Raw genomic sequence first — 21,680 nt, forward strand, 5'->3', positions numbered from 1 at the left:
TCCACATCTTCACTAACAGATTCAATTACATATTAACATAGGTAGATAACTATGTGAATATCAGGACTCTAATAATAAAAAATGCTCAGCTTTAACACAAGCTTCTGAGAGGAAGGTCAAAGCACTTGTATCTAAATATAATTGCTGAGTAGCCCTTTCCCATGTTTTTATATATAATAAGATCTTTATCCCAAAATTCTTCCACAAGATTCTTCTCAATTTTATTTTAACTCGGTGGCTTGTGCATGCTATTATGTTTCTGTAATTCATAGAACTATGAGTGGGATGTTGTAAATGTGCTTGTTGGATCATGGAACTTCTAAAGCCCAATTATGAGGTCCTTATTTGGGAATAGACAATATAGGAAAATAGATAGAGTATAGACTAAAAGCCAAAACAAATGGATTCTCCTCCCACTTCTGCCATTAAAGAGCTGTGTGACTTTCAGTCAAACCCAGAATCAGACCCTGTCTCAAATGATGGATTTGAATGAGGTGTTGTGTAAGATTTCGTACAGGTCTATTGTTGTGTGGCTCTGAAATTCAGTCTTCTACATTTGTGAAATGTGTGCTTTGCTTTATATATTTTCTTCCCCAGTTTTCTGAAAACCATATGAAATGCCTTTTCCAGCTTGTTCACCAGTCAGGGAGAGAGATGCAGTCTGTAGCTGCAAAGCAGAAAAAGCCACCTGGGTCTGTAAGAGAACAAGCCCATGGCTTTGACATTATAGCATCATAGTCCCCATCCACAGAGCTGTGGAACCAGGAGTGTTAGATTGCAGGTCAGCTGAATAAAGATAAGCTCAAGACAGTTTTTGTATTTCTCTGTTTTGCAGAAGATAAAATAGAAATCTGAAAACATAATACCTGTTTATAAACAGTAGATAAACACAGTGTTTGTAACTGTAGATAAATGTGGAGAGCAAGATTTGAAGCCTTGTTAGAGCATGCACAGTAGAGCAATTACTCTGGGGTGGGGGTGGGGATTGATTTAGCCCCTCAGCACGCACAATACAGCGTGGCGGACAATACCTGCGGAGCTGAAGGGTAATGCCACCCTCTCAGAGCATGCGCAGTAGAATGACATAAACCACATGTACCTATTGAGGTTGCACAAAACAAAATGTTCCTATCAGAACTGACATAAACACGTGTCTATCAGAGCTGATGGATACAACGTGTGCCTATCAGGACCGAGGAAAACAACATGTGTGTATCCAAATGAAGAAAAACATGTTTACAAGAATTTGTGCGACATCAATATGACTTTGCAACCAAAAGAAGCGTGAAAGCAGAAGACATCAGACCATGGACCACACATCCAGAGAGCGAGTCACTTAGAGGCGCCCTGCACATTCTACCACAGGAGAGAAAGCGCTCTGCTGCATCACCCCCCCCCCCCTCCGCATCATTGCTCTACTGCGCATGCTCTAAATGTGGCTTCGGCTCCCGCTCTCCACATAAACACTGATAACTGAGTTGCCCCTTGTTTTTATGTTTCTTTTCCAGGGAGGCAGTGGAAGTTAAAGAACAACTTTCTCCCTGTGTGCCTCTCAGAGATACTTTCAAATTCTCAAAGGGAATAAAAATAAATGAGATTAACCCATTTTGTGACCTACTTCTGCCTTTCCAATTTGGGGGCCTTCATTTTCATGTTAATTTACTCCTGTTGACGATATCAAGTAGAGCTATTTTTTGGTGGCCAGATTTACTTTAGCATGGGAAATCTAAAAAAAAGTTCTAGGGGGACTCCACGCTTCTACCATAGATAGTTAGATGTTATGTTATAGAACTAGCCTATTCCTTCTAGAACCATGGTGGTAGGGTGCCTGACCCTTTGGTTACAGGACTGAATGTAGAAATTTTAGTTGTTGACATAGTAACTACAAATTAAGATAATATTGCAGCCCTGTTGGCCAACTTCAATTACATTATTTTTTCAAAGAGTAGTCTGCAACAGCCTGCTAAGCCTGCCTTCCAAGGGTTTAGGAGTGTGTGCCAGGCATGGGGGCTGGGGCCAGACCACAGGGGCCCGAGACTCCAGGCCCCCCCCCCCCCCCCCCCCCCCCGCCCCCCCCACGGTCCCCCTCANGCACAATACAGCGTGGCGGACAATACCTGCGGAGCTGAAGGGTAATGCCACCCTCTCAGAGCATGCGCAGTAGAATGACATAAACCACATGTACCTATTGAGGTTGCACAAAACAAAATGTTCCTATCAGAACTGACATAAACACGTGTCTATCAGAGCTGATGGATACAACGTGTGCCTATCAGGACCGAGGAAAACAACATGTGTGTATCCAAATGAAGAAAAACATGTTTACAAGAATTTGTGCGACATCAATATGACTTTGCAACCAAAAGAAGCGTGAAAGCAGAAGACATCAGACCATGGACCACACATCCAGAGAGCGAGTCACTTAGAGGCGCCCTGCACATTCTACCACAGGAGAGAAAGCTCTCTGCTGCCATCACCCTCCTGCATCATTGCTCTACTGTGCATGCTCTAAATGTGGCTTCGGCTCCCACTCTCCACATAAACATTGATAACTGAGTTGCCCCTTGTTTTTATGTTTCTTTTCCAGGGAGGCTTTGGAAGTTAAAGAACAACTTTCTCCCTGTCTGCCTCTCAGAGATACTTTCAAATTCTCAAAGGGAATAAAAATAAATGAGATTAACCTATTTTGTGACCTACTTCTGCCTTTCCAGTTTGGGGGCCTTCATTTTCATGTTAATTTACTCCTGTTGACGATATCAAGTAGAGCTATTTTTTGGTGGCCAGATTTACTTTAGTATGGGAAATCTAAAAAAAAGTTCTTGGGGGACTCAACGCTTCTACCATAGATAGTTAGATGTTATGTTATAGAACTAGCCTATTCCTTCTAGAACCATGGTGGTAGGGTGCCTGACCCTTTGGTTACAGGACTGAATGTAGAAATTTTAGTTGTTGACATAGTAACTATAAATTAAGATAATATTGCAGCCCTGGTGGCCAACTTCAATTACATTATTTTTTCAAAGAGTAGTCTGCAACAGCCTGCTAAGCCCGCCTTCCAAGGGTTTAGGAGTGTGTGCCAGGCATTGGGTCTGGGGCCAGACCACAGGGGCCCGAGACTCCAGGCCCCCCACCCCGCCCCCAGGGAACATCTCAGCGTGTTCCTGGGTCCATCTGGAGAGGACCCCCCTCCATGACCCTCCGCAGGGAGGCAGGGGGGACGTGCCCGTGCTCCCTGACCCCGTCTGCACAGCTGCTTTCCCACAGTCCCATCACCAGAGTAAATCCCCACCGTGAGGCGGGGGTCCCTCGGGGGCGTCATCATGGTGGGGGGGGGGGCGGGGAACCCCTGCAGACGCCGCCTCTTGCAGGTTTCCTGGCTACTCTGGGCTCTTGGCATTTCCACACAAATTTTAGGAGGCGTTTGCTCAATCTCCACGGAACAATAGTGCCGGTTTGTTGACAGAGCTTGAGTTCAACCTGTGGATAAACGTAGGAGACAGTTTGTATTTGCATAATGCTCTCCCTCTCCGGGTTCCAAACCTCTGGTTTGGTGTTAAACCCCTCTGACGATTTAACTCTTTCTTAACTTTTGTCACCGATTTCTTTTATATTTTGTACTTTTCCGTGAAGAAGGCTCACGTGCTTTTATGAGCTGTATCCTCTGCAGAACACCTTCAATGCCTTGGGATGTTATGGCAAATGATAGTGTTTTCTTAATTTTCTTTTCTAATTGCCAACATAATAAAAATACACCTGAAAAAAAAGTACTCTGTAAAAATATTAATTGTCACCTTTCTCTTTTCTTCTAGTCACGGACCCCTGCCCTGTTGGTCGTTCTGTGAGGCTGCGAAACAGGGCTGTGAGCCTGTCCTGGGGATGGTGAACGCCTCCTGGCCCACCTTCCTCAACTGCTCCCAGTTTCGAAACCAAAATGAAAGCAGCAATGATGGCAGGAGTTGCTTCTCACCAGAGGAGGAAAAAGGAAAGCAATGTAGGTGTCTGTGTTTCACTGCGTTTGTGAAAATGTTTTAATTGAAGTATTGAGTTGGCCAAAAAAAGTCCTTTGAATTTTTTCCATAAAATAAAAGACATGTTTTTCATTTTCACCAATAACTTTATTGATTTGGATATTTTGAGTATGTTGGCTATCTCCCATGTGGTATAATGTTTATTGTTCTCAGCTAATTTCTTGATTTGATCGCTATCAACTTCAACTGGTCTGTCTGACCATGGTGCATCGTCCAGTGAGAAATCTCTAGCGTGAAACTTTGCAAACCGCTTTCGCCTCACAGCACCTTCTGCGTACACTGCACAAATCTTTTTGTGTGTGTGTTTCAGTTGCATTTTTACCTTTCTTGAAATAATAAGACATGATATGCCAAAAATGTTGTGTATTTTCTTCCATATTCAATATTAAAATGGTGACACAAAAATTCACCAATTTTGATTTTTTTAAAATACACGCTGATATGACAGCTGTCACAATACACTCTAACAAAATTGTTTCAAATGAAGTTAAAGACAACTAAGCACGAGTAGAGCCATCTTTTGGAAAATGACCAAATTAACCTTTTGGCCAACCCAATATATTATTCATACAAAGATGCATACAAGTAATGTGTACAGTACAAAAAATTTAACAACTTGCCCAGACTCATGTAATCAGCATCCTGATGCAGAATATTAACAGCATCCCAGAAACACCCTTGAGCCCCTTCCCAGGCATCTCACCCTCCCGAAATTACCTCTTTCCTGTCTTTTGGAACCTTAAAGAGTTTCGCCTACTTCTGAACTTAGTATCAGTGGAGTCATACCGTATGTACTCCTTTTGCATCTAGCTGTCTTTGCTCACCCTCATGTTTAAGAGATCCACTATGTTCTCATCTTCTTGTGCTTTATTTGTTCTCATTGTCGTATAGTATTCTGATATAAGACTATCCCACAATGTATTTTTCTTGTTGATGGACATTTGAGTTGTTTCCAGCTATTATGAATAGTGATGCTATGATAATTTTGACCCATTTTTGATTGAGCATGGTTATGTATTTGTTCAGCAACGGAGTTTTTAGAGTGGTTGTACCAATTTATTCCCCGATGAGCTGTGTGTGAAAATGGCAGTGACTCCAAATCCTCCCCAACACTGGGTATTGTCTGCCTTTTTCCTTTTGGCAATTCTGACAGTAGCATTGTGGTGTCTCTTTGAGGTTTTCTTTTTAATATCTAGAAATAGCAAATCCCCCAACTTTGTTGTTTTCAATAAGAAATATCCCTTTGTAATTCCACATGTGTTTTGTAATTTACTTGTCAATTTACACACATACTGAAAAGCTTCCTGAGATTTTGGTTGAAACAGCACAAAATCCATAAGTCAATTAGTGGAGAAATAACATCTTTAAAGTGCTGAGTTTTCTAGTCCATAAGTGCAGAATATGTCTTTCCTTATTAAAGTCTTCATTTTTCTCAAACACATTTCATGATTTTCTATGTAGAAATGGTATATAATTATTAGATTTATATCCATGAGTTAGATTTTTTTTACTTATTGATTTTTGGAGAGAGGAAAGAAAGAAGAGCAAGAGAGAGAGAGAGAGAGAGAGAGGAGGGAGGAATGGAAAGAAAGAGAGAGGGAGAAACGTTGGTTTCTTATTTCACTTATTTATGCATTCATTGGTTGATTCTCGTGTGAGTCCTGACTGGGGATTGAACCTACCACCTTGGCGTATCAGGATGATGCTCTAACCGATATACCAGCCAACACTTTGTGGTTTTAAGTTGTATTTCCCTATGAAATTGATTGATTTTCAAAAACTTTTTAATTTGAATATCCCTTTTTGCAAAGTGTCTGTTGAAATATTTTGCCCATTTTTTGATTGAGTAGCCTGTCTTTGTTCTCAACTTAAAAGTTCTTTATGTGTTCTGAATATATAATCTGTGGGATATATGTATTGTGAAGATTTCCCATTCTGTGACTTGCCTTTTCTCCCTCTTACTAGTGCCTGTGATGGAACAGAAAATCTTAATGTTAGTGGCTGAACATTTTTCATCTTTTCTGGTCCTCAGCTTTTTAGACGCTACTGTTCCATTATATAAGAACCTCTTTCTAAGTTACTAGAGAGGCCCTTCAGCTTTCACACATGAGTTATAGTTGCCTGTAGTTTTGAGTTATCTTTTTCTAGGACATTGATTCTTAGTGGTAAGCCATCCAATTTATTGTTTTTATAGTTGCTTTTCCTCTGTGCATCACAAACGCTTGATCAGTAACCCCATTTAGTGCATTTCTTTCTGTAGATATACTATTCCAATTCACCCCCAGTGAGGATTTTAAAAACTGGACCACCCCTTATGCCAGGGAATATCTCTCTCCACTTAAAGTGAGGTTGCCTTCACCGCCATCCCAGCTGTGAGTGATCCAGATCCGGAACCCATCTTATCACCTACTCTCTTGGCCCACCCCTGTGACTGTCACCTGCTGGGTTTCCCAGAAGCAGTCACTGACATGAAGTTGGTTGTACAGGGCATTTATTAGGTATCAGCTCTTTGGGTAAAGGAAAGGGAGAGAAAGCAGGACTGGGCAGAGGACGATGATGAAATGAGATCCAGGCTCATTAAAGCCTCAGCCCAATCCATGGGGAGCTCTGGGGAGTACACAGCTTGGGAGAGTTGTTCCACGTTGGGCCAAGATAGCCGGGTGTTTACAGTGTTATACTGCACAATGACGTTTTGGCCAATAATCAACCTCATATACAAAAGTGGTCCTAAAAGGTTATACTGGAGGTGAAAAATTCCTATCACTTATGACATCGCAGCCATCAGAACTTCATAGCACAATGCATTGCTCATGTTTGTGGTGATGCTGGTGTAAATAAACCTACTGCATTTCCTGTTGTGTAAAAGAATAGCGCATATAATTATGCATAACACATAATACTTGGTAAGATAATAAATGGCTATGTGTTACTGCTTTATGCATTTATTAAACTATACTTTTAATCATATTTCAGAATGTGCTCTTTCTACTTGTGAAAAATGTCTCTTATAAAACTGAATGCCAGGTTACAGTGGCAGCAGCCTCCTGCATCTTGCGTGTATCGTGTCTCTTGCTTGCATCCCCATCTCTTGCTCTTGATTTAATCTTGTGTTGTTTTGTACCGTAGCATGATGTGCAAGCTGGTAGCCTAGGGGTGATAGCTTATATCATACAGCCCAGGTGTGTAGGAGGCCGTATTATGCAGGTTTGTGTAAGTGCACTCTGTGATGTTCACACAGGGACAGAGTTGCCTAACATGTATTTCTCAGAAAGTATCCTCTAGTTAAGCTGGGCAGGCCTTTCTATCCCCACCTCAGGCAGTCACTGGGTATGGTCCTTTCCGGAGAGGTGTGCCTTGGTGAGGCAGTGAGGCAGAACTTGGAGAAGCTAAAGGCTGTTGGATGACAGTAGTGGTATGAAATTCTCCCCTGAGGAGTAGGCACATAGAGTGCAGTCATCCTGATCCAATCAGAGGCTGAGCTGATTCTGCTTTGTTTATAAGGCATGCTAATAAGGGTTCACCTACCCCTGGTTTGTTTCCTTTCTGAGGGTACTCTTCTTCAGTGGACCCAACTGAGAAACTGAGATGTTTACTGCATTCTGCACCTCTTTGGGCAGTCCCAAATTCTAATATTTCTCTTCAGAGAAGAATAGGATTGCTGATGTTTTCACTTTAGCAAAAATTTTGCAGAAATTTTCTGCTGACCTCTTTAAGCTTATTGCTCTTTGTGGCAAATGGCTTAAGGGGAAATCCTTCTGGATTCGGCCACTTGTCTATGTCTCCTTTCTTTCTTTCTTTTTAAATTAATTTGTTTTATTGTTATTTTATTACAATTGTCCCAAGTTTTCCTGCTTTGCCCTCCTCCGCCCAGCCCAACCCCCACCCCCAGAGTCATTACCTGCCTTGTTGTTCATGTCCATGGGTCATTCATACATGTTCTGTAATGAGCCTCTTCCCCTTCTTTCCACCATTATACTCCTCTCCTCTCCTCTTTGGTCACTTTCAGTCTGTTCCATGTTTGCATGTCTCTGGTTCTATTTTGCTCATTACTTTATTTTGTTCATTAGATTCCTCTTATAAGTGAAATCACATGGTATTTGTCCTTCATCAAATGGCTTATTTCACTTAGCATAATATTCTCCAGTTCCATCCATGCTGTTGCAAAAGGTAGGGGCTCCTTCTTTCTTTCTGCTGCATAGTATTCTATTGTGCAAATGTACCACAGTTTTTTGATTCGGTCATCTACTGATGGGCACTTAGGTTGTTTCCAGCACTTGGTTGTTATAAATAGCACTGCTGTGAACAGAGGGGTGCATGAGTTCTTTTAAATTGGTGCTTTGGGATTCTTAGGGTGTATTCCCAGCAACAGAATTGCTGGGTCAAAAGGCAGTTTCATATTTAATTTTTTGAGGACATTTCATACTGTTTTCCACAGCGACTGCATCAGTCTCCATTCCCACCAACAATGCACTTGGATTCCCTTCTGTCCACAACCTTGCCAGCACTTGTTTTTTATAGATTTCCTAATAATGGCCATTCTGACAGGTGTGAGGTGATATCTCATTGTAGTTTTAATTTGCATCTCTCTGATGGGTAGTGATGCTGAGCATCTTTTCATATGTCTCTGGGCCCTCTGTATGTACTCTTTGGATAAGCGTCTATTCAGGTCCTTTGCCCATTTTTTAATTGGATTGTTTGTCTGTGTCTCCTTTCTCAATGCTTACTTGGCCCCTTCATACCAAGTTCCTTTGGCAGAACCAGAACACTGACTTTTGCCTCTCTGCTCCTGTGGGATTTCCAAAACTCTACTGGCTTCTCTGCCTCTTTGCAGTGGCTCCATGTCCAGATTCTCAGTTTTTAGCACCATGCCAAGAATCAGCAGGTTCCACAAGGGAAAAAGGCATGTGCAACACTGGACTGTGTTGTGTGTGTGTGTGTGTGTGTGTGTGTGTGTGTGGTTATAATCTCTCAGAGATCTTAGCCACTCATCACCTACTGGTCACATCAGCTATCAGATGCCTTTAAATAGATGTTTCCTTTGTTTTATCTGGCTTTTCAGGTTTTACCTGGTGAGGGCATTGACCTGTGGTAAGTTACTACATCATAGTCAAAAGAAGTTTTTTTTTTTTAGCATAGTGATTTGTAGAGGTCTGCTGCTAAATTAGGATCCCTCCAAAACATGGTACATGGCCATAAGCCATCAGATGGATGAGTGGTTGTATCTGAAAGAGAAGGCTCTCAAGTCTTCGGTCCTCCATCTGCATGTGCCCTCGTTCGATGAGAACACTTTGTTGGTGGTCACTTGGAAACTGCAGCCTGTTGACTGAGGACTTAGGAATCTGCAGAGAAAATGTGAAAATGAAAACAGCAGCTGTGTTCTTTAACAATGATGGTCAAAAAGTATTAGTTCTTGAAAATCAAACTAATACCAGTAGTCTTTAATAGATCAAGCTGAAATGCCACTTAATATGCATTTTCTAAATATCAGGAGACATTACTAATCCTCTGATCTTGGAAAAAATTAACGATCCATTTATTTTTAAAAAACTTAAGTTTAAAGATGATCGAAATTTGGTATGTACACTCATCTGTGATCCTCTACTTGTCATAATCTTTTTAGATTATTGGTTGTAATGTATTATGTGTAGAATTAATTCTCTGAAAATGGGCCTAATAATAATTCTTAAAAAATGATGCAGCATTTTCCTAGAATTTAATTTTTTTGTCTTGTACTTGGTAGATAAACAGGATGCTAGCCATCATAAATAGGTTCGTAATTTGTGTGCTAAAAACAAAGCTACTGCTAGTTATGATCTTTGTGTGTGTGCAAGAATGTAATTTCTCGCACACATACATAATTACTAAAAATATGTTCATATACTAGGAATGTACTATATGCCAAGCAGGAAAGTATTTATTATATAATATACAATAAAAGTCTCAATCATAAAACCGGTTTGTGCTGTAGGGTCACTTATAACCAGAACCAATGAAGTCCTTTTCTCATTTTTTCATTTATTCAGTGAATGTTAATTGAGTTCCTACTCTGTCCAGAGCATCAACATAGGTGATCTGAAGAAATACAAGTAATTAGAGTGTTCATAATATTAGTTTATACCCATATGGTGTGGCGGTTCTCAACCAGGGGTGATTTTGCAGCCCCCACCTGGGATCATTTGGCAATGACTGGACATTTTTGTTGTCATACTCTGCAGGACAGTTTCCACAACCAAAGACAATGTGGCCCAAAATGTCAATAGTGCTGCTTTTGAGAAACCTTGCTCTAGCACTCGGAGTTTTGTAAAGTACTTAATGATAGTAATAATAACAACCACCTTTAAGGGGTGTTACACCTGATCTGGTGCGCTCATATGTGAGAAACAGTGTAAAAAGAACACAGAAACTATAAAGGTACAGAGGTTAAATGTCAGTGCAGTAGAGTGGAGTCAATTGAATAAAAGAATTCTGAATTTCGGAAAAGGGGAAGGGGCCCACTTGGCAAAGAGAAAGAGAGATGGTGTTCTGTAGCGTTCAGCAATGTCAACCTGTGTTGGGTGTCAGGTTCCTACGCAGCCCATGAAATGAATGATGATTAAAGGTTGACTCCCATCTCATCCTTCCCCTTCCCACTTGTAAAAAGAAAAGTGCCCCAAGAAAATAGTAATCCCCCTTTATATTAGGGACCTCATTCTTCTTTTCAAAGTGCTTTCACAGCTGTAAGCTCATTTTGTTTCCAGAGTAAATCTCTGAGGTAGTATCATCTTCATTTTATAAATTAGGAAACAGAGGTTCAGGGAGGTCATTCCAAGGTTATTTTACATCTACATTAGCCGCCCTCCCAACCTCCCCCTCCGCCAAGCTGTATCATTGACCCAAGAGCCCACCTTCCTGGGAGGGACCATCCTGGTTTGATTATTAATGCCTGAACACCACCCTCTGTTACAGCCCCCTTCTCACAAGAGCTTTTGAAAGGTCTTTTCAGGCTAGATTCAGCCAAAGCCCACAACTTGTACTGGCTGCTTTTTTCAATGCACAGCTCTATACATTCAGTTCATCTTCCCTGAGCATCCTTTAAAGCTGTCATAACTCTGTAGGTATTTTGTTCTCATATAGAATGATGCACAACTGTCTTATCCTTTCCATCTCATGCTGATGCTGAGTCCTGTAGCGTAAACCATGTGCTACAGTGATAATGCTGTGGAAACTGTTCTTCAGAGGTTTTAAAGTAAACATTTGTGTGTGTTGCCATAGTTGAATTTTGAGAACTCAGGGGGCTGAAGGTCGAGGCCCATCAGTCATTCTGAGCTTTCTGACTAATCTTTGACTCTACCTTGTCTGTAATTGTGTATGGAAAGTATTTTGTAAAAGGTACTTCTGTGACTCTTAAGAGATCTCCCCTGTCATGGAACAACTTCGGCTATTTAGTCCTTCGTTTTCCTCTTCCTTTCCTAGTACCTCATTTGCTTTTCCAGCTCTGGTCACTGATAGTAACCACTTCAGTGCATTAACAGCAAAATTGCAGCTTCAGGATGTTGGCAAAACACATACTCTGAATTCTTCCTACTGCATCGTGGGTTCACTTGGGGGAAATCGTGCAGTACCATTTCTTTGGGGTACTTAGTGTCAATGTTTTGCTAGAGATAGATGATTGTAGATAGCATCCCGGAGTTACTAAACACTGGCCATGCACTTTTCATTACAATAAATAGTAGACTAAAATGAGGTTTTCCCAGAACTTCAAATTTTCCTACATTTACAATTTTAAATTATTAAAACAATTAAATTAGAAAAACATTTTCTTTCTTCCATATGTGTATGCTTCTTTCAAGGGCACCAAACTTAGATCTGAAGAATTGTATTCAAGCCCTGACTGCTTACTTAATAACTGTGGTCTTGAGCTAGTTTCTTAACCCTTTTAACCTCTTTCCTTAACAGTGGAATAGAAATAATAACACCTGGATGGTAGAATTTTTTTATGGGCTAAATGAGATAATGTTTATGAAAGAATTTTGACAGCCATAATGCACTATGCAAATGTTAATGCTCCAATCCAACACACACTTAGGAGCGTATTCTGTGGACCAGGCAGTTTACCCAGAATGGGAAAAGGAAAAATGTATGACTTGAAACCATAAAAATCCAAGAAGAGAACACAGGCAACAAAATCTTGGGTATTTCTCATTGCAATATTTTCTCTGATATATCTCCTTGGGCAAGGGAAACAAAATAAACAAAATAAACAAATGGGACTACATCAAACTAAAAAATGTTTGCACAGCAAAGGAAACCATCAACAAATGAAAAGACAACCCACTGAATAGAAGAACATAATTGCCAATGATATACATCTAATAGGGGTTAATATCTAAAATTTATAAAGAACTCAACAACTTAACACCAAAAAAAAAAGAGTCAAACAAACAATCCTGTTAAAAAATCGACAAAGGACCTGAATAGACACTTTTCCAAGGAGGACATACAGATGGTCAGTAGACTGATGTATGAAAAGATGGTCAACATCACTAATTATCAGAGAGACGCAAATTAAAACCACAGTGAGTTATCATCTCACACCTGTCAGGATGACTACCATCAATAAATCAACAAACCGCAAGTGCTGGCGAGGATGCAGAGGAAAGGGGACCCTGTGTACTGGGTGGGAATGCAGACTGCTGCAGCCACTGCAGAAAACAGGATGGAGATACCTCAAAAACTAAAAATGGAACTGCTTTATGACCCAGTGATCCCAATTCTTGGCATATACCTGAGGACATCTGAAATATTAATTCAAAAGAATATATGCACCCGTTTTTTATGCACCCTGATTATTTATAGCAGCATTATTTATAATAGCTAAAATTTGGAAATAGCCCAAGTGCCCATCAGTAGATGAATGGATAAAAGAGCAGTGATACAGTTATACAAGGGAATACTACTCAGCCTTAAAAAAGAAGGAACTCTTATCTTTTGCAGCAGCATAGGTGGACCTGGAGAGCATTATGCTAAGTGAAATAAGCCCGTGAGAGAAGGACAAATACCATATGATTTCATTTACATGTGGAATCTAATGAACAAAATGAACTAACAAACGAAATAGAAACAGACCCATAGATACAGAGAGCAGATTGACAGCTGTCAGAGGGGAGGAAGGTTGCAGGGGGTGGGCAGGGGCTGGGTGAAAAAAAGTAAAAGGATTAAGTAAAAAATAAAAATAAAAACCTCATAGACACAGAAAACAGTATGGTGATTACCACAGAGAAAGGGGGGTGGGGGAGATAGGAGAGGGTAAAGGGGGCATGAATAGTGCCAGAAAGAGACTTGACTTGGGGTGGTGAGCACACAATACAATGTACAGATATTGTATTATAGAATTGAAACCTGTATAATGTTATTAATCAATAGCACCCCAATAAGTTCAACAGAAGATTTTTAAAAAAGAAAAATGACACGCACACTTTTAAAGAACTCATAGGCCAGGGCACATGTAAGCACAGAGGGAGAGCCTGAGATGAGGATTTGAGTTCAGAGGGTCCGTTTGGGAGCGGCGAGAGCAGTGGGCAGTGGGGAGGTGAATCGGGGAAGGGAGACAGCTGCTACAGATAAATGATTAAACCAGCTACCACAGTGGACAGCTGGATCGTAACCTTATGTGAAAATCTGGGGAATCATGTCCAAAATAGGGCTGAGGGGTGAGGTAATGGGCACTTACTCCTTTAGCCTTTGAAACTGCTGGTGGCTACTACAGCGGTAGGTATGACCTCTTAAACACGCGGACACCTGGGAGTCACGTGCCGCAGGTGAAGAAGCACTCTCTTGGCCTTTGGTTTCTGGAACTGTGTGTTTGGGCTGCCCCCCCACACTCAGGCCATGCCCTGGTCCCTTTCCTTTTTCTCTGCTGACCCCTAAGTGTGAGTCTTCCACAGGATTCTAATGCCAACCCTCTTTCCTCAACCTTCTGTACATTTTCTCTGGGGAGTCTCATGCTTGCTTGTGACCACAAAAGTACTGATGACTCTGACATCTATATTTTACCCCAAATTTTATTCCTTTTTTTCCAAGCTTCAGAACTGTATTCCTGTGTCTTTGCTTCTACCTCTCAAGCAAAGGCACAGTTTTTGAGGTCTCCAAGGCTTTCGATGAATGTTGCTAGTCCCACGGGAAGTTCTTAATTCTCCTCTGACTTTATTTCCTGCAGCATTTGCTGCACCGAGTCACTCGCTCCTCCCGGATAAGCTCTCTTCTCCTGGCTGCCAGGGGTTTTCCTCCTTCTTTGGCTATTTATGTCTTTTCTCCTTTGATGTTTTCACATCACTTCTCTCCCCTGTAAATATCAGCATGCCCAGGGCTTAGTCCTTGGATCTCTCCTATTTTGGAGCTCTCATTCAGGTTCATGGCTTTAAATGCCACCATCTGGTGACAGCTACCCATGTGGGTCTCAAGCCTGTATTTCCTCTGAGCTATGGACCTGCAGGCGTATTTATGTGTTTGTGTTTGTCACACACACACACCCTGCCTTCTATTTATTTCCACTTTAGTTCCTAAAAGGCAGGTGAAACGTGGTATATTCTAAGACGACCTAATGTTGTTCCCGTACCTGCTCCTCTCTCAGCTCTCCTTATCTTAGTAAATAGTAATTCCATTCTCCCAGCAATTCCAACCAAAAGCCTTGGGTCAAAAGCCTTGACTCTTCTGTTTCTCCCACACTGTATCTGATCTTTCAGAAAATTCTGTTGACTCTATTGTCAAGTATACACATAATCCAGCCAGAGTTCACCACCTCCACAACCACTACCTGGTCCAAGTCCAATGCATGGGTGTTGCCATAGTTGAATTTTGAGAACTAAGGGGGCCAATTATCCTTCCAGCTTATTATTAAGTTCCTTGAAACCTCCGTGGGCCCTTACAGACTATTCTCCACACAACAGCAAAAGGTTCTCTTTTGCTACTTAAATCCAATTGCTATCTTGAATGTTCACATCTCCAAGTTTTCTATAGGTCACCCTTCTCACACGATAGAAAAGCCACCATCCTTACAACCTTCAGGGCCCTCCATCCGCACTGCTGTTGGCACAGCTCCGGGAGAACACCAATCACACAGAGCTCAGTGTGAGTCTGCAGACCTCCTGCCCGACATTATCTCATGCCCAGTTACCTCTCTAACGGCTCTCTTAGTACCTTCCTCTTTGTTCTCTGGGTTCTAGCTACTCTGTTCCATCCACTTGCCCTGCTCTTACCCCAGATAGCCACTCTCAGTTCTTTGAAGCACCTGTGGGTAGGGTTGTAACACAGGCATGTTTGGGAGAGCGGCCAAACATAAGACAAGGAAGAGATAGCTATACCAGTAACAGCTCCCATTATCACTGTTACGATTTGGTTAGGGACGCAGCTGAGAACATGGAAGAATTCTAATAAAGTTCATGATCCACCTGAATTTCATTTTGCTGTGAATTGAAACTTTCACAGCAAAAATTGAAAGTTTTTAATAAATAGTTTAAAGTCCCTAATAACCTCTTTCAGTTTGCGAGTCATGAGAAAGACTCACCTCGTGGGTTTCCACTGTTTTTCTGTGAGAGCCACAGTCTTGTTTGGATGTCACTGGGCCACATTAGCAGCAAAAACAAGCGGTGCCGAGCAGAATAGATTTCTGGTTGTACTTAAATACTACCTATTATCTTTGGGCTCCGTAATTCTTGTCTACAGATCATTTGAGGTTAGGTCTCTATTCTGCCAAATATTGCTTTGCTTGAGGTGGCACAGTAGTGAAAACAGAAATAAGAAGGTTTTCTGTCCACACCTACATTTGTTCTTCTCACTCTCTTTACAAGTCAGCTGCATGGCTAACAGGTTGGTAAGTCAGAAGCCCAAGACAGTAGGCCAATCCCTGTGCTTCTTGCAGAGTGTTATTTTGTTAGGTGACTGGAGACCGATGGCATCTACGTTTTGTTCAGAATCGTGCCTGTCAATCAGAAACCCACATTAGTAGTCTTATAGATTACGTTTAAATATAGGAATTTTTAGCTACAGAGCAAAAGTTTGATTTTTTTTTTGTATATATAATCATAAGTACTTTGCTGTCAGCCTGTTTTGGTCCAAAATCAGCTTGATCACTCTAACAAGAATGTTGGTCATTCACATACGGACCAATTCAGAACGTTATCTATTCTAATTCTAAATCCAGCATTATATGCCCCACGGTGGTCAATTTAATTATAGCAGATACATCTTTACAGGTGTTTGAAAAAAAATTGCCTGCCCCCCATACAATAGAAATCTTGGCTGAGACCTAAGTCTCAAAACATTTGTCTCCCCAAATTCCCAACATACCGTACTATTTATGTCTTTTTGGTGGACATTGTTCCTTGACCTCAATCAGTTGTCCTTGAAATTGAGCTCCAGTGATGTAGCAATTGCTTAGTAATTCATGCACCCTGGAGTGTGAACTCTAAACTCTGGGCCGCCCACTAAAACTACTACATGATTCAGAGCCAGGATGTCAAAATCTGTGAATCTCTTCCTGAAATTGCAACTTTGTTATGACAAACAGCATTTGCCATCTTCGTAGCTTCAATTCCATTGAGCTCAGCAATTGGGAAGTAATTTCAGTCTTCATTTTCATCTGCTCGTCCCTGTTTATGTTGCGTCTTATCCTGCATACATTTAAGCAGAATGAGCTAAATTCTAATTGAGGAGGCAGTGCAACATAATATTTTAGAGCTGTGGTTTTCTAAATATGTTTTCCTGTGTAACTCCAAAAGGATTTTGAAAAATTATATCCCCCTCTCATAGCTTTAAGTTAATATCTAAACATGTTAATGATGACTATAAATAGTGACAAAGAATACAATTTAAAGGATATTATAATAATTGACATTTTAAAATGAAAGTTTATATTACTCTTTTACATGTGTCCAATGGAATTTAAAAACCATAGTGACTTGGTATTGATGGACCATTCAAAATTATAAGCTTTTAACATTCAGCAAATTTTACATAGTTTGCTTTCTCTCTGAACTCTTATTTCATTCCCTTTTCCCCACAGAATTTAATTTTGATGTAATCTCTTTCTAATTCTTATAATTGTTTTTATTACCCTATCATACATCTCTAGAACAAAGCCATGTATTAAAATGGAAATTATTGCTTAAAATTTTTCCTCCCTCATGAGATGTTGAGTCTCATTGAGTGATTAGAAAAAGAACATTTTTATTAACTTATCATAAAGATTGTGTTTTAAATTTATTGTGTTTATAAATAATTATTCACTTAAATGTGACCCTTGTTGGAAATTCATTTTGCTATATTAGATCAGATTTTTTCTCTTTTTTAAAATTGGTTTTATAGAATGTAACAGGATTTGTCATTAATTCTATTCCCACTTTTGTTATCTTCTAGATTGTAGTACTTTGAAAATTCACATAATTTTGTTCATAGGAATAAAAGGAATTTTATTACAATGGCATTTAATGAGAACAACTTTCTAGTATATTTTCAAAACTCATATAGTAACAATATATCATTAAAATTATTTTTAATGATTAGATGGCAACTTGATTAGATCCTCCTTTAATTTTTGAAAGCACAGAGTTGGAAAGTACTTTACTGGGACATGAATTTATTATTCAATCATTAGAGTCTTCATGGTCTCAATTTTGTGAGCCTTTTTGAGGATTTATCAAATGTCTTATTTTACTTCAAGGCACTGTGGTTAACCTTATATATTCAGAAAGAACTAGGAAGACATATTAATTTCAATTAATCTTTGCTAATAAAATAATTTTGATAAGAAGCTTTTCATATTATATGTGCTTTAAATATATATGTATCAAAACTTTGAGCTGTTAATTTAATCCATCCAGTTTCTATAGAATGCACCTAATTGGTAAAACCCAGTTTTCAATGTCAAACTAATTGGCTAAATTAAAGTTACTTTCTGCCAGAGATAGGCTGACTTTATTTTTCAGTTTGTTGTTGTATTCATATGTGTTCCCATGACAAGAATATTACTTTTATTTAATTTTTACTTCTTGAGTTATAATATAAAGTTCACTTTTTCCTGTTTACAGCTTTATGTTAACATGGATTTGTGTGACCACCCACACAATCAGGATATAGAACAGCTCTAATAACCCAAAATGTTCTCTTGTTGTTCTTTGTAGTCAAACCCACATTCCCACCCAAAATCCTGGAAGCCAGTGACCTTTTCCATAACATCATATAAACAGAATCATATGATATATTCTCTTTTGAGACTGTCTTCTTTTATTCAGCACAATACTTTTAAGATTCATCCATGTTGTTACATGTATGAGGTCTGTTCAGGATAAAGTCCAATCATTATTAATATAATGAGAATGATTTGCATGACATCAGTATAATCTGGCAGCCAAGGATAGTAGACTGGAATGTATGTGTGTGAACAATGATGACTTCACTGTACTAGTCAGTGGGGTGGTAGATGCCACTGAGTGAACATGTGTGCTAGGTGACTGTCTCACACTCACATGTCTAAATCATGTTCACATGATTTAGAAGGCCACAGCTGTGGGCAACTGGTGATTGGCAGCTTCATTATGGCAACGCACTTTTCATGCATCATGTCTCATGCAGAGTTTTTTGGTGAAACATCAAATCACCCAGGTGACTCAACGCCCTACAACCCAGATTTGGCACCTTGTGGCTTCTGGCTTTTCCCCAAACTACCATCACCTTTGAAAGGGAAGAGATTTCATACCATTGATGAGATTCAGGAAAATATGACAGGGCAGTTGATGGTGACTGGGAGAACTGTCAGGTCCCAAGGTGCCTACTTTAAAGGGGACTAAGGCATCACTGTCCTATTACAATGTTTCATGTACCTTGTATCTTTTTCAATAAATATCTCTATTTTTTAAAGATTTTATTTATTTATATTTAGAGAGGAAAAGGAGAGGAGGAGAGAAATATCAATGTATGGTTGCCTCTCATGCGCCCCCTGCTGGGAACTGGCCTGCAACCCAGGCATGTGCCCTGACTGGGAATTGAACCCTGATCATGTGGTTCGCAGGCCCGTGCTCAATCCACTGAGCTACACCAGCCAGGGCTCTATTTTTCATATATATATATATCTGAGGCATCATGGCTAGTTTATACAAGAGAACCATGGGGAGAGGGGAACTAAGGAACTTCTAGCGATGTGCAGTTTCTCAGCTCTGCTCTCGCCTGGTTTCAATGTTACCCTCTGCATGCTCCACCATGTAGTTTCATCACTCCGTCCGCAGTTTCACTGCCGACATCTGGGAGCAGGAGGTGAGTAGCATGTTCTCAGGTTCTGATATGAATTGTTGACGCTCACCCAGTGTCTTGGGGTCATGGTCATTCCTTGGTTAGGCAGCAGCTGCAACTGCTGATGTCTGTAATATACTTACATGGAAACTTTTAATACATGAATCTTCTATGAGTTTGTTAGTGCAGCCTATTCTATAATTACCACCTGATTAGTATATTATATTTACTTCAACCTCTGTTACAAGAATTCTTTATATATTCTGCGTGCAAGTCCTTTGCTGTGTGTAATTTGGAAATGTGTTTCTCCCCATCTGTACCTTGTCTTTTTATTATATTCACATTGCCTTTCACAGAGCAAATGTTTTTAATTTTGATGAAGTCCAAATGATCAATTTTGTCTTGTATGGAACATGCTTTAGTATCATAAAAAGTCTTTGCCTTACTGACATATCGAAAGATTTTTTTCCTTTAATTTCTTCCAAGACATTTACAGTTTTTATTTTACCATGATCTGTGGTGAGTTAATTTTTCCATAAGGTTCCAGGTGTGGGTCAAGTGGTCTTTTGCCTTTTTTCCCATGGGTTTTTAACTGTTCAGGACCACTTGTTGAAAAGACTCTCCTTTCCCCATTTAACTGCTTTGGCATCTCTGTAAAAAATTAATCGAATGTGTTCATGTGGGCCTATCTCTGGGCTCTTTATTCAGTCCCATTGATTTTGGGGTCTGTCCTTCAGCCCCAGCCACTGTGTCTTAATGATTCCAGTTTTATATCAAGTCCTAAAAAATGGTGGTTGAGTTTTTCACCTGTGTTCTTGTTCAAAATTTATTTTTCAATTTAGGACTTTACCTTTTTACATAAATCTTAGAATCAGCTTATCCAAAAGTCCTGCAGAGATTTTGGTTAGAATTGTGTTACGGTGATAGACCAATTTAGGGAGAAGTCAATTTGATACCTTAAAACGTATTGAGTCTTTGAAACCAGGAACTCAATTTCTCTCCCCATTTCTTAGGTCTACCTTGGTTCTCTTGTTAGTATTTTATAATTTTCCTGATATAGCACATATTTTGTTGGATACTTTTAGAGCCATTGCAAAGGGTACAGTTTTTAGAATATTGGTTTCTGATTATTCATTGCTTGTTATAGAAAAGAGAAATCTAAGGTGGTCCCCAAGTTCCGCACCTCGGTGTACTCCCCCTGTACGATGCCCCTGCCTTTGAGTGCTGCTATGAATGTGCATACGCTGGGATAGTCCCTCCTGTGACCAGGCAATGTTACGTGCCGCCGCCAACTTGAAGGGAGGCGGAGTGACCTCAGGAGGGCTCACCTCCGTCGGTGAGCCCTTAAGCTAAGTCTCTCCTCTGGGGTCCTGAGAATTTTTATGATGAAAGATGTTGAATTTTATTAGGTGCTTTTTCTGCATCTGTTATTTTGATCACGTGGTGTTCCTTTAGTTTGTCAACCTGAAGATTACCTTTATTGTTGAACTAGCCTTTCCTTCCCAGGATAAACCCTACTAGGTTGGTGATTTTGTGTCTAGGCGTGTTTTTTTTTTTTAGTTTATCCTATTTGTATTTTGCTGAAGGGAAGGTCAATTTATTTTAAATTTAGCTTCTCTCTAGTGAATATGGTTAAGGCAGGTAGAGAATTTAAAAAGAAAAAATAATAGTGTTTTAATTATAGTGTTTAATGATAATATTACTATGATAATAATAATTATACATAACAATTGCTGAGCATTTATTATATACAAAGGGCCATGCTAAGAGTTTTAGAGACATTGCCTAATTTACTCCTCATGGTAGCACTGTGGGGATTATGGTTGTTTTTCTGGCTATGGTTCCCATGTTTGTGTCCCCCCAGAATCCACATGTTGAAGCCCTAACTCCCAATAGAATACAGTCAGGAGCTGGAGACTTTGGGAGGTAATGCAGTTAAATGAGGTCCTGAGTGTGGACCCTCATGATGGGATTGGGCGCTTGTTGTAAGAAAAGAAAGTAGAAAGAGTTTGCTCTCTCTGTGTGGCACGCACCAAGGGAGGCCCTATGAGGACAGAACTAGAGAGTAGGCCATCACCTGGACCCTGACTGTGCTGGCTGGCACTCTGACCTCAGATTTCCAGGCTCCAGAGCTGTGAAAAAGAAATGTGTATGTTTAAGCCAACCAGTGCATAGTGTTGTTGCGGCGGCCCAGACGGACTGGGATGCTCCCCATTCTGTAGACGAGAGAACCGATGCTTAGAGAGGTTGCGTGACTCACTCCAGATGACCGAGGCTCCAGATGACAGAGGCAGGACTGGGTGGAGCCGGGATTTAAACCTGTGTTTGAATCTGGGCCCTTTCGAGTTCACAGACTTGGGACATCACTGTTAGAAAACAGCGCACACATTT

General features: G+C 40.2%; 1 protein-coding gene across 2 annotated transcripts in view; it reads left to right on the forward strand.

The window, feature by feature from the left end:
• CORIN (corin, serine peptidase) overlaps positions 1 to 21,680 on the forward strand; it is a 193,788-nt gene that overhangs the window by 79,161 nt on the left and 92,947 nt on the right. For both annotated transcript variants that reach the window (XM_037034235.1, XM_037034236.1), the window contains exon 5: positions 3,810 to 3,991. In XM_037034235.1, coding sequence (XP_036890130.1) covers positions 3,810 to 3,991 — 182 coding nt within the window. The remainder of the gene's footprint in view (positions 1 to 3,809; positions 3,992 to 21,680) is intronic.

Source organism: Sturnira hondurensis, unplaced genomic scaffold, assembly GCF_014824575.4.
Source record: "Sturnira hondurensis isolate 20B ecotype Veracruz unplaced genomic scaffold, ASM1482457v3 Scaffold0022017, whole genome shotgun sequence".
Taxonomy (NCBI): domain Eukaryota; kingdom Metazoa; phylum Chordata; class Mammalia; order Chiroptera; family Phyllostomidae; genus Sturnira; species Sturnira hondurensis.